The 12,464-nt window shown below is 42.3% G+C and overlaps 1 protein-coding gene across 1 annotated transcript in view; it reads left to right on the top strand.

Annotated features, from left to right (window-relative positions):
- The window catches only part of LOC126297964 (putative ammonium transporter 3), a 259,770-nt gene that overhangs the window by 40,663 nt on the left and 206,643 nt on the right, over positions 1-12,464 (top strand). The window contains exon 3 of the mRNA XM_049989281.1: positions 2,793-2,950. Coding sequence (XP_049845238.1) covers positions 2,793-2,950 — 158 coding nt within the window. The remainder of the gene's footprint in view (positions 1-2,792; positions 2,951-12,464) is intronic.

The following is a 12,464-nucleotide window of genomic DNA, read 5'->3' as shown; positions in this document are numbered from 1 at the left end:
TGACTTCTATTATTTCCCTTTTCAGAGGTGTCCATTCCTGTTCCATTGTGCTGCCTACTAAGCTATTCGTTATTGCTGCATCTATAGTCTTAGAGAACTTCAAGCGTATCTCCTCATTCCTTAGTACTTCCGTTTCCCATTTATTTGTGTATTGATTCTTCCTGACCAATCTCTTAAATTTCAGCCTACTCTCCATACCTACTACATTGTGATCTGAGTCTATATCTGCTCCTGGGTACACCTTGCAGCCCAGTATCCGATTTCGGAATCTCTGTGGCTCTGAGCACTATGGGACTTAACTTCTAAGGTCATCAGTCCCCTAGAACTTAGAACTACTTAAACCTAACTAACCTAAAGACATCACACAATCCATGCCCGAGGCAGGATTCGAACCTGCGACCGCAGCGGTCGGGCGGTTCCAGACTTAGCGCCTAGAACCGCTCGGCCATCCGGCCGGTTCGGAATCTCTGTCTGACCATGATGTAATCTAATGATATCTTCCCATATCACTAAGCCTTTTCCAAGTATACGCCTTCCTCTTGTGATTCTCGAACAGCTATTACTAGCTGAAATTTATTACAGTACTCAATTAGTCTTTCTCCTGTCTCATTCTTTATCCCAAGCCCATATTCTCCTGTAACCTTTTCTTCTACTCCTTCCCCTAAAACTGCATTCCAGTCCCCATAAGTATTAGACCTTCATCTCCCTACATACTGTATTACCCTTTCAGTGCCCTCATATACTTTGTCTAGCTCTTCATCTTCATCTTGCGACGTCGGCAAGTACACCCTAACTATCGTTGTTGGTGTTGGTTTGCTGCAGATTCTAATAAGAACAACCCTGTCACCGAACTGGTCACAGTAACACACTCTCTGCCCTAACTTCCTATTCATAACGAAACCTACTCCCGTTATACCATTTTCTGCTGCTGTCGATATTTCCATACACTCATCTGACCATAAATCCCTATCTTCCTTCCATTTCATTCACTGACCTCTACTATATCTAGATTGAGCCTCTGTATTTCCCTTTTCAGACTTTCTAGCTTTCCTACCACGTTCATGCTTCTGACATTCCAGGCCTCGACTCATCCTTTCGTTGGTTATTCAATCTTTTTCTCTTGGTCACCTCCCCTTGGCAGTCCCCTTCCGGAGACCCGAATTTGGGACTATTCCGGAATCTTTTGCCAATGGAGATACCATCATGATACTTTTTCAATTACAAGCCACATGCCCTGTGGATACACATTATGTGTCTTTAATGCAGTGGTTTCCATTGCCTTCTGCATCCTCATGGCTGATTTTTCCGCCTTTAGGCACAGTTTCCCACTCCAAGGACAAGTGTGTGCCCTGAAGCTTTGTCTGCTCTTCCATCCTCTTCGACAAGGCCGTTGGCAGAATTAGGGTGTCTTCTTATGCCAGAAGTCTTCTGCCGGCAATGCTGATTATGAATCAAAGTTTAAGCGGTGGCGGGTTTCGAACTCGGGACCGAGGATTTTTTTATTACTAATCAAAGACGCTACCCCTATACCATGGGTGCTGCGTTAAAGCCAAAGTGTTAAAGATGGGAACAGCACCTTCTATTTCGTAGGAAGCATAAAAAACAGTTTCTCGTCATCATCCGATATCAGTCTATACGCTCCTGCCTTCACCAGAGTGCTGTATGAATAGACACTCCTATAAAATTAAAATAAGGTGAAACAGAAAGAGAGATGTAACCGTATACCAAAGTAACGAAAACAGAGGAATAGAAGGATAACCATGGTTGCTGGTGAAGGAGGTAGGGTCCATGGTATCCCAGGCACTGAATGTTGCCGATGACACCCCAACACCAACTATCCTGCGTTGTCAACACTCTGAAAGCAGTTTCAAACGTTGAATCTGAGTGTAAAAAAGCCCTTTCCCGGAATAAATGAAGAACCAGTTCAACTATGCGTACGTCGTCCGCCAATAGCCTGCCGGGCTGGCCGAGCGGTTCTAGGTGCTACAGTCTGGTACCACGCTACCGCTACGGTCGCAGGTTCGAATCCTGTCTCGGGCATGAATGTGTGTGATGTCCTTAGGTTAGTTAGGTTTAAGTAGTTCTAAGTTATAGGGGACTGATGTCCTCAGAAGTTAAGTTCCATAGCGCTCAGAGCCATATGAAACATTTTTTTCACATGATTGGGTTTTTAACTACACGAAACATAGTAATATTTTATGGCGAGCAAAACAATATTACTCTCTGAAGTGTTGGTAAGTAGGTGCTAAATTTCAATTCAACAAGTGAGAACATTCATAAAGAAAAGCTGTGTGGCGTTTCATAAGAAGTGGCTGATGGATTGCTGAATTCGAGAGAATAGAGGTGTCAGTATGACTGTACGACGTTGGAAACGCAGCAAACGCCAAATTTCTTCCACGAGAGCATACAAACACTGGATCTACGATACGACAATTATGTTAACAATGGACAATTTGAGGTGATCATGTTGATAAACGCTTAAGAATAATAACTTCCACATACAGTAAACGATCTTTGAATTGCTGATTTTGTGTGCTAGTCTTCGTTTTAAATTGCAATAACACTTTTTTTTGCATAACCCTCCTGCTTTCATTACTCTGTTTCTTAGTTCAAACATTCCCCAGGTGGAAAGATTAATTTTCCTATGTTAAGCTTTTTTCTGAGTAACTGCGATAAAGCGCGCCAGAAGCGAAGCGCATTTGCAGAAGAGAGTTAAATCTAAGTTGAAGTAACTTTTAATACTATAATTATGTCCAGATTTAGCGTGCATCATACTGTGTTTGTATTTTCAGGTGCAAATTTAAGTCATACTGCGTATTTTCATTCTTGAATACAGCGGTATACTGTATTCCGGCAGGATGGATATGGGGCGAGCATGGTTTCTTGTACAATCTTGGAGTGGTCGACATTGCTGGATCGGGTCCTGTACACTTAATTGGTGGAAGCTCAGGTAATGTAACTCTCTCAATAAGTCCACAGCCCATTATTAAAATTCAAAAGATTTAAAATGAAAATAAGATTGAATTTTTATAGTGAAACTTTTTCTTCATCATAAGTGTAGAAATTAGTGATTCTCAGTAGAAAAGAAGGAGCTAGTTATCTGAAACCGTCGTTTAGATATAAACATCGATTTACGCATGTTTTATAACTGAGTAACTGAAAGACTGAAGTGTTACATTCTTTGTATTATAAATTCCGGAACAGTCACTCTTGCGGTGTTTCTAATTTCAGTCAATTTGGTTGTACTTTCATATTAATTTTTCGATTTTCGAACTTATTCTGAAGTTTACCTACTTTCAGTTTCTTTTGCACACAGAAACAAACTCATGTTTCTCAATAGTCTCTTCTGATATTCACCGTGATTTACGAGTGATTCCGGTTGAATTTATTAGTTTCTATGTAGTACAAACGGCATTCTTTTTTATGAACGTTTCATTCGAATGACCTTTTTGGCTTTACAATCAAACTTCGTGATCTGCTCCACATACACGTCTTTCAGTGATTCCTCATATCAATTCATATTTCTCCATTGGCTTTTGAAGCTCAGGTTCGTCTTGTAACTCTGTAACTTCAGCATTAAAAGTAATATTTTCCCTTACTCTCTACTTTAAATGTTTAAGGGAAGGAAATACTATACACGGTTAACATAGTGAAGACATGATCACATAGATTATTATGTACCTTTTCAAAACGTGACATTGATCTCTCCTTAAAAATTACGTTTCCACATTAATAGGATATACAGTAAATACATTCGTCACATATTTAACATGTATGTATTGACCTATGTGTTTTCACACAGCGGTTCAAGGAGTAGTCCACTTCGATAGCTGAGTGGCCGGCGCGACGCAATGCCATGCTCAGGGGCCCGGGTTCGATTCCCGGCTGGGTAGGAGATTTTCTCCACTCAGGGTTTGGGTGTTGTGTTGTGTTGTCTTCATCATCATCATCATCTCATCCCCATCGACACGCAAGTCCCCGCAGTGGCGTCACCTAAAAAGACTTCCACCAGACGACCGGTCTACCAGACGGGAGGTCCTAGCCACACGACATTTCAAGGAATATGTTTACCGTTTCTTGCGAGAAAGTAGCAACTGCAAGTTCAATAGCACTGATTACGCCCATTTGGGTAATGCTTTCGTGTGCCAGCTGTTCCAAAGAGCTATGCCAAAAAGCATGGATCATATCTTCATCCAGTAGCGTCACAGTGGGAATAATAACATGGCAACTAAGTGCTCGCATCGATTATTTATTGAAAGAAATTCTTGCTGTAACGATGTTTTTCCGTGAGGAGTCGAGGTGACGTAATCAGTCTATCCCACGAGGCGTAGAAAAGCATGTTCGCAACGTATAGCCGTTTAACGTTCCCCCTTCATAACTAGCGTGTCGTCTGACTCGGTGAGCAGCAAGTCTTCTGATGTGGTGCTTAAACACAAAAAACTTCAAGATGATCTCCACGTTGAGACTCCTCAGGAGAAAGATGTTTTCCTTACGTCAGACTTCGAGAAACCATAAATTGGCCAATTGCTTAGAGATTAAAACGGTATACCAGAACAGAGGTAGACCCTTGCCGGAATTTCATTGCTAAATGCAAGAACATGTTTCCAAAATCCAGTTTAACACGCAGTTTCAGCGTGAGACATGTTCATAGTAGCGTACATCTAACTGGAACGTGAAACATTCACTCTCAGAACGTAAAGTCATCCATGCAGTCGATAAGGGGAATACCACTGTCATTCTCCATCGTTGCCAATACGCCAGTAGTTTGCAGTGTACTAGGCGAGAATATCTTTGACATCATGAAGTCTCTCCGCTATCATTATTTGGCATATCAATCTGTTACGAACACAGTCTCCGAAAGTCCGTATTCAGTAGGAAGGTATTGTGTCAAATACATTATACTTTCCTCTGGCCTTCCTTTACGTCGAAAAGTGTAGGCATCATGTAACGAACATCAGCAGAATAGTAACTTTAGAACATAAACATTACGATCAGTTCTCAAGTGGTGTAACTTTCCACAGCAGTGCCCTTGTCACATTTCCTCCATCTCATAACTTAAGAAAATTGACAAGATCATGATTAAATTCGTTAAAATCTATATATTTTTTCATCAGTCAAACTGCAACTGTCACCTGGTACACACCTGGAGAGCGACAAGTTACGTATTTAGCTTTCTCTGTGTTTTCTTAGTAGTATATTTCTTAAATTTCGTGGGTGTTTTTCTACTTAAGAAGTTTAATTTGAAATGTAGCGTTGTAGTTTTTCATTTGTATCTTTTGAAAAGCTAGAGAACGTTTGTTTCAGCCCAGTAGACGTTATCGAGGCTCCAACTATCACCTGGCAGATACCTGCAGAGTGACAAGTTACGTATTTAGCTTTTTTGAGTTTTCTTAATAGTATAAATCTTAAATTTCGTGCAAGTTTTTCCGTTTAAGAGGTGTAACATCTAAATGTGTAGTGTGGAGTCAGGCAGTCAGTAGCACAGTTGTAATTTTTTCTGAAAAGTTAGCTACATAGCTCATTAAGGCGCCAACCTCCATTGTTGACACATCAGGAGGGTAGCGAGTTGCATATTTAGGTTTCTCTCTGTGCTTTTACAGTTTACTTCTCGGTTAGCCCTGTTACGATGGGTAGGATGTGTGCATGCTGTGTTCGAACGCAAGACCTGGTCGCAGTTCGCGAACAGCTATATGCGCTTTTGGCTACGGTCAGCAGACTTCAGGCAACTGCCTCGGTGTGTAGTAGTTATGGAGAGTCTGGCGCGTCGCACGGGACACCTTAGGTGTCGCTTGTTTTGCCCACGGGTTGTGCTGCCGAGGCACTTTCCAGTGTACTTTAAGCAGCGGATCTGCCCTCAGCACAGGGTGAGACGCAGATGGGGACGCGTTCTCGTCGCCCGAGGCGAAAGCTCATTGTGGATGGTGGCCATCTGGCCTCTCCTATTCGCCCTGCGAGTGGGCAGGTGGCTGTTCCTTCAACAAGGTCTGAGCAGGCTCACAGGGGTTGGTGTTGGGTAGTTACCGGGAGCTCCAATGTTAGACGTATCATGGAGCCCCTTAGGGAAATACCGTCCAAGGCTGGAAGGAAAGCCAATGTACACTCGGTGCATCTGCCACGGCGCCTCATCCGAGATTTGGAGGAAGCTTTGCCTGTGGCTATCGAACGTGCAGGGCGCAGTCGTCTGCAACTCACGTCAGCACCAACGACGCTTGTCGCATGTGTTCTAAGGGCATCCTTGGCTCATACTGAAGTGATGAAGGCTGCTGACCTGGTTTGGAACCGAGTGAAGGGTCTCAGCTAACGGCTTCATCGACCCTGTGACGGTCTCGGCTGCAGATTTCTGGACCTGCGCCGTTGCGTGGCGACTTGTAGGTCTCCCTTTCATAGGTCAGGGGTGCACTACACAAAGGAAGCAGTTACTTGGTAGCACGGTGCTCGTGGACTGCCCATTGTGTTTTTTATAGGCTAGTCGGTAGACTGAGGTACCCTAACGTACACTCTGCAGACGATATGCAGATGGTGAAATGAGACGGCGTTCAGAGTAAACACACTTCGGCTGTCATAATTTTATCAGTAAACTTCCGAAGTATAAAGGGGACTGATGACCTCAGAAGTTAATTCCTGTAGTGCTCAGAGCCATTTGAACCATTTTTGAACGTAACCTGTAGGGATCACATCTCGACATGTAACTACGGACGGTGATCCGGCGGTACATCGTTCGAAGGCGTAAATCACGGAGTTAATTTACACATTGTCAACAGTTAACTTTAGGGTCTACGCAATCTGATTACAAGTATCCGAATACCTGCTACCGAGCGTTAGTGTGGCATGTGTCCACACTTAACCTTTATGACGGCTTCAGCTCTGTTGGTACACATTAAATGAAGTTTCAGTTTCTGTGGAGGAATGGCAGCTCATTCCTCCTCAAGAGCCAGAACCATAGGTTTGATGTTGGATGCTTGAGTCTGGAAAGAAGTCAACGTTCTAACTCATTCCCAACATTGTCCAGTCCATTTTGGAAATGTTATTGTATTCACACCATTTCCTTATGGATTTTGCTTTATGACAAGGTGCATTGTTCAAATGGTTCAAATGGCTCTGAGCACTATGGGACTTAACATCCTAGAACTTAGAACTACTTAAACCAAACAAACCTAAGGACAGCACACAACACCCAGTCATCACGAGGCAGAGAAAATCCCTGACCCCGCCGAAAGGTGCATTGTCATGATGATACAATCAGTGCACATTTCCATAAAACGTGTTAATAACCTTCCTCATTTAGTGTTTTCTTAAGCACAGTAAGGGGGCCACTACTTACCCCATACGCTACCACCGTCTCCTCCATACGTCACTACTGGCGGTACACAAGATCGCAGGTAACACTCTCAGGTATTCGCCAAATCCAAACCCTTCCACAGGATTGCCACAGAGTATAACATGGTTCATCACTCCAAACTGTACACTTACAGTTACCCACTGCCAGTGGCATTGCTGTTTACATCACCCCAAGTGTCGCTTACCACTGACTACAGAAATTGATGGGTTACTTGCTGCTGCTCGACTATTGTACACTATTCGTTTGTTCCCTGTGCTGATTCACTGTTCTAGGTGAAATGTTGGTAACACTTTGAAACTCAAGAGTGACTCCTTCTACTGATTTTATGCAATTTTTACAACCCACCAACGCTTGACAGCTCCTGTTCGTCATTAGGCCTACAGGAGGTCGGTCTGCGCTCGGGTTACCTGTGGTTGTTCCTTCGTGTTTCCACACTACAGTCACGTTACCAACAGTCGACTTGGGCAGCTTTAGAAGGGTTGAAACGTCCCTGATGGATTCTTTGATTGTTACTCGAGTGGTATCCAATGACTAGTAATAACTGAGCTTGCCTGACCAACCCATTCTACCGTTATTGCTTCTCTACCAACAACACTATACTTCATGTCTCCTTTCACAAAGGCGGGTGCACTGTCATGACATCTAGTGGTCAATTCCTCTTTACCTACAGGTGTCTGGATATTTCTGATCAGATAGACGCTCATACTATTCCTCTGAATGCGCCAGCTCTCAGTTAAAGGCTTTCGCCAACTTAGCACCTAGTTCTAGATCCAGTTTGGTGGACACTTGCTGCTGCAGTCACCACAGACTCCTACTCCACCGGCAACACCTCAGACAGATCAGCGATGCGGGTTGCCAACACTGCTGCGAAGTCTGGCAGATACAAGAGTGTTTACAAGCAAGTACCACAGTAGACAACAAACACGTAGGTGCGACCAACGTCCATCAGAGGGCATCAAGCAGCAGAAGAGGAAGGGAGCGCTACGATCAACGAACTATTTCCTGGTGATCACGTGTGTGCAAATAGTCCCGGAAATATCCTTCCGCCCGGAGCTACATATGCTGGCACCCGGCCGTTCAGCGGGCAGTTCTCGACTCGCCGAGTGTGGAGAAGTTCGGCAGGTCCAGTGGTGTGCCACCTCGACCATCCTCTCTTCCGCAACGATTGTGATACGTCACTTCCGTCGTGTTAGGCTATCTACCAGCTGCTAACAGCCGACTTCGACGTGGAACAGTTGTATGGGTATAGAGTCCAAGGGACCTCTGATTATAGGAATTATCTGTTATTTGCTTGATCCATAGAAGGGATCCTTATTTTGTTTTTGTTTTGAAGAGTGTGCTACTGTTGGTGCTTTATTGCAGTTTTCGTAATAAAAGAAAAAGTGCCAAAACGAGTAGTTTCTTGCTCTGTAGAGTTAGCACTTGCTACACGAACGGAGACGTTTCATATTAACCGCTCCAGCAAACTGACAAAAATGAAGGTGAATGATCTTACCGGTACCTGTTTCAGGTATCGGTATCAGAAAGAAAACGGCGTACTTCTAGGCAGGCACTATTTTGTATTGCCACCCTGTAAATGTTTCTACAAAAACTAAATCACCTTTACTTAAAACTGTTTACTTATCAGCTTATCCAAATATCGCACTTCAGATCAATTAAAAGTTGTATTTCGGCGATATAACTTTATTAAAATCTGCACTCCTATGTGTGTCAAACTACAACTCTCAAGGAAACATCACCAACTCGATCTCATTATTTAAGAAAATAAAAGCACACTTGCAAGATATCAGCACCACCAATCGATCAGGCTCGAAACTTTGGGCCATAATTCTGACAGTGTGCACTAACAACCTTCCTAAAATCCAGCTTAAATTTTTACACGGACCAGTTCTGTACGACTCGCTCCGTCCCACTGCACCCGATTAATGCTCGAGGGCGAAGTACCGAGCAGTGGGGTCAGTAAGAGGACAGTAAAATACGGCTGTGACATTGACAACATGCGTTGTTCATTGTCTCAAAGTACGGGGTTTCTAACTTGCATCTTGTGACAGAGATCTCTTTACTTGGAAAATTTTTATATTACGAGTCACAAATCCAGAATAAGTATATAAAACGAAAAAATGTGTCATTAAAGAAGTAGCGGAGTGCTACTTCATTATTAACACCGATTTTGTGCGTTATTTTCATTGGATTTTAGAGCTGACAACGTTAAAATGAGGTTCATATGCAGGAGGTACGTTATTCTTGAACCATATTGGCGTAATTAAATTGCAGATCATTTCATAATAATTATGTCATTTCATAATAGTTCTCCAGTTGATTTTGAGGCTTACAGGCCGCCCGAGGTGGCCGAGCGGTTCTAGGCACTACAGTCTGGAACCGCGAGACCGCTACGGTCGCAGGTTCGAATCCTACCTCGGGCATGGATGTGTGTGATGTCCTTAGATTAGTTAGGTTTAAGTAGTTCTGAGTTCTAGGGGACTGACGACCTCAGGAGTTAAGTCCCATAGTGCTCAGAGCCATTTTTGAGGCTTACAGGATGAGGACAAAAATATGGAAACACATTGAGAAATACATGCTTGAATATAAATGAAAATGCTAGTCAAACATGCAGGTTGCATTATTGTATTTGAGTACGAACGACTCCTGTGCAACGTCTTCAATACGTTGCAAGCGTCAGTCGTGGTCAACAATGCACTCAAGCGTGAGCAAGTTGTTGGTGCTCGTATGATGAGTGGTTCCGCAACCAATATAGCCGAAGAGTTATGTGTTTCAAGAGACACCACACTAAAAATTTATATCCTATACTGGGCAAGCGGGAAAACATCACCCACTTAGTCACAACGCGGACGAAAATGTCTGTTGAGTAATCGTGGCAGACGTCACTGAAGAGGATTGTGGGGGGAAATTAAGGGGACAGCAGAGGCAAAACTCGTTGCAGAACTGAATGTCGCACTTGAGAGCCCTATCAGCGCCAAAACACGAAGGGAGCTCCATAAGCAGAGAACTGCAGGGCGAGCTAGAATTCCAAAACCACTCACCAGTTATGCAAATAACCGTGGGTACCCTGCAATGTCGAATTACTGCTAAGTATTATGTGAAGTCCATCACGTGGTACAATATTTGTTCCCGAATGATGATTCTGTCTTCCAAGACGACAGGGTCCCTTTTTACACAGCTCGCATCGTCCAGCGCTGGTTTTGTGAGGACGAGAATGAATCGTTGCGTCTCCCCTGGCCACAACCGTCACTAGATTTCAATATTATTGAGCCTTTGTGGTCTACTTTGTAGAGAAGGATGTGTCGTCGCTATCCACCTCCATCATCGTTACCTGAACTTACCACTATTTTTCAGGAAGAATGATATAATATTCCCTTGAAAACCACATCTGTATTCATCCATTCCGAGACGACAGAAAGCTGTTTTAGGGCCAACAGTTTTCCTAGGCATGATAATATGTTATGTATTTGGTGGTTCCATATTTTTGTCAAACCCCTACGTATATAGCTGCAGAATACCAATAAGAGAACACTGTCAAATAATATAGAACGTATATGTTCGTGAGGTTGACATATTATGAATCGAGCTCAGATTACTTACCTATTTTTCGCGTAGAATAACATGTGTTATATCGAACATTATTTCATAACACATTGGCAGATAAGTCCACCTCTCGTCTCCTCTTCCTCGCCTTCACCATCCAGCATATGGGAGGGCTATGGTTGGCACTTCACTGTGCACTACTTAAGGGAACATTCCTAAGTATCAGTAAACGATCCTGATGAAACAGACTGGTGAATAGAGGCGGCAAAATAGTGCAATGTGTATTTCTTTTTATGCACCAAATTTCACTTGTAAGGGGTAGAACACATCCTGAAACATAATTTGGCATATTAGGCTTGGAGGAAATATCTTCGAGACGATGACACGTAAAAAATATTTATGTGACAGTTGATATGTAATTAACGTTTTTGACAACTGTGTAATCGAATTTTGTAATAATGTGAAATTCTGGAAAATACCCAACCATTATTAATTTTTAAAAAGTAATCATTTGTTACATAATAAATTAAAGATGCTTTCAAGCTACATACGTCAACGTGTAATAAAGCTGGTTTTGTAAATATTGTTTTTGAAAAAAGAGCTGTACACAGTGTACAGACAGAGTATTTTCAACATACCTAATTGAAACCTCTTAACATTCATTTTTAATCTAGTTACTTGTTTTACCTACATTTGTTTCAAATTTTAAATTGTTACTTTATGTTTTGCATTCGTTTTTTTTTAATTAGCCGTTTCACATACGTGTATTTTGTTGACTGAGAATAATAAGTAACACATTCTTATGATATAAAATCAGTACAATAACGATAATCTGCAAATAAATGCTTAAAACATACGTGCACATAAAAAGAAGAAAATTTCTTCACAGAGTATACACGACAAAGAACACAATACAAATCATAATCCAGCAGGATTTCAAATTGTCATGGGTGATCCTCTAAATATCCTGGTTTCTATCAGATATATTTCAGTACATTGGTAAGCCGTGTCGAAAAGAAATAATTATGTACCATTGACTGCAGCTTAAGTATATTGTTTCTCAAGTCGAGGTTGACATTAAAATCATTCCACAGAAAAAAATCAGAAAATCTTCTCGCCGTATACGTATACGTACCACGCCTGTGCTGTCGAGTCCTTTGCGACCACTGATGAATAAGTTCCTCGTCTTCGGGTAAGATGGTCAGAATAGATTTTTCGACACTGACCACCTGCCTTCTCATAGTTTTAAAATAAACTAGTGGCGAATTCAGACCGAGAATTCGGGAATTACTTCTTAAAGCCCCAAATGCCCTTGTGACAGTGTCGAAATCTAGTAAACAGACGTCTGATTACGTCAAAAGATATTTGAAAGATGTTTCTTTTCACAGTGATGAGGAAAATCTGTATAATTTTTACATTCTTAAGACAGTCAGTATGAAAGAACCCTACAGAGCATCGTACAGGAAGACGAGGAACTTATTTAGCTTATTATTCTCAAGGGCTCGACGGCACAGGTATAGTTGTGATCTGTATACGGCTCTCGCTGTTGGAAGAACTTTGAGAGAAGATTTTCAGTTCTAGT

This window comes from Schistocerca gregaria, chromosome X, assembly GCF_023897955.1.
Source record: "Schistocerca gregaria isolate iqSchGreg1 chromosome X, iqSchGreg1.2, whole genome shotgun sequence".
Taxonomy (NCBI): domain Eukaryota; kingdom Metazoa; phylum Arthropoda; class Insecta; order Orthoptera; family Acrididae; genus Schistocerca; species Schistocerca gregaria.
Note: the sequence above shows the minus strand (reverse complement) of the source record. Positions and strands in the feature narration are given on the sequence as shown.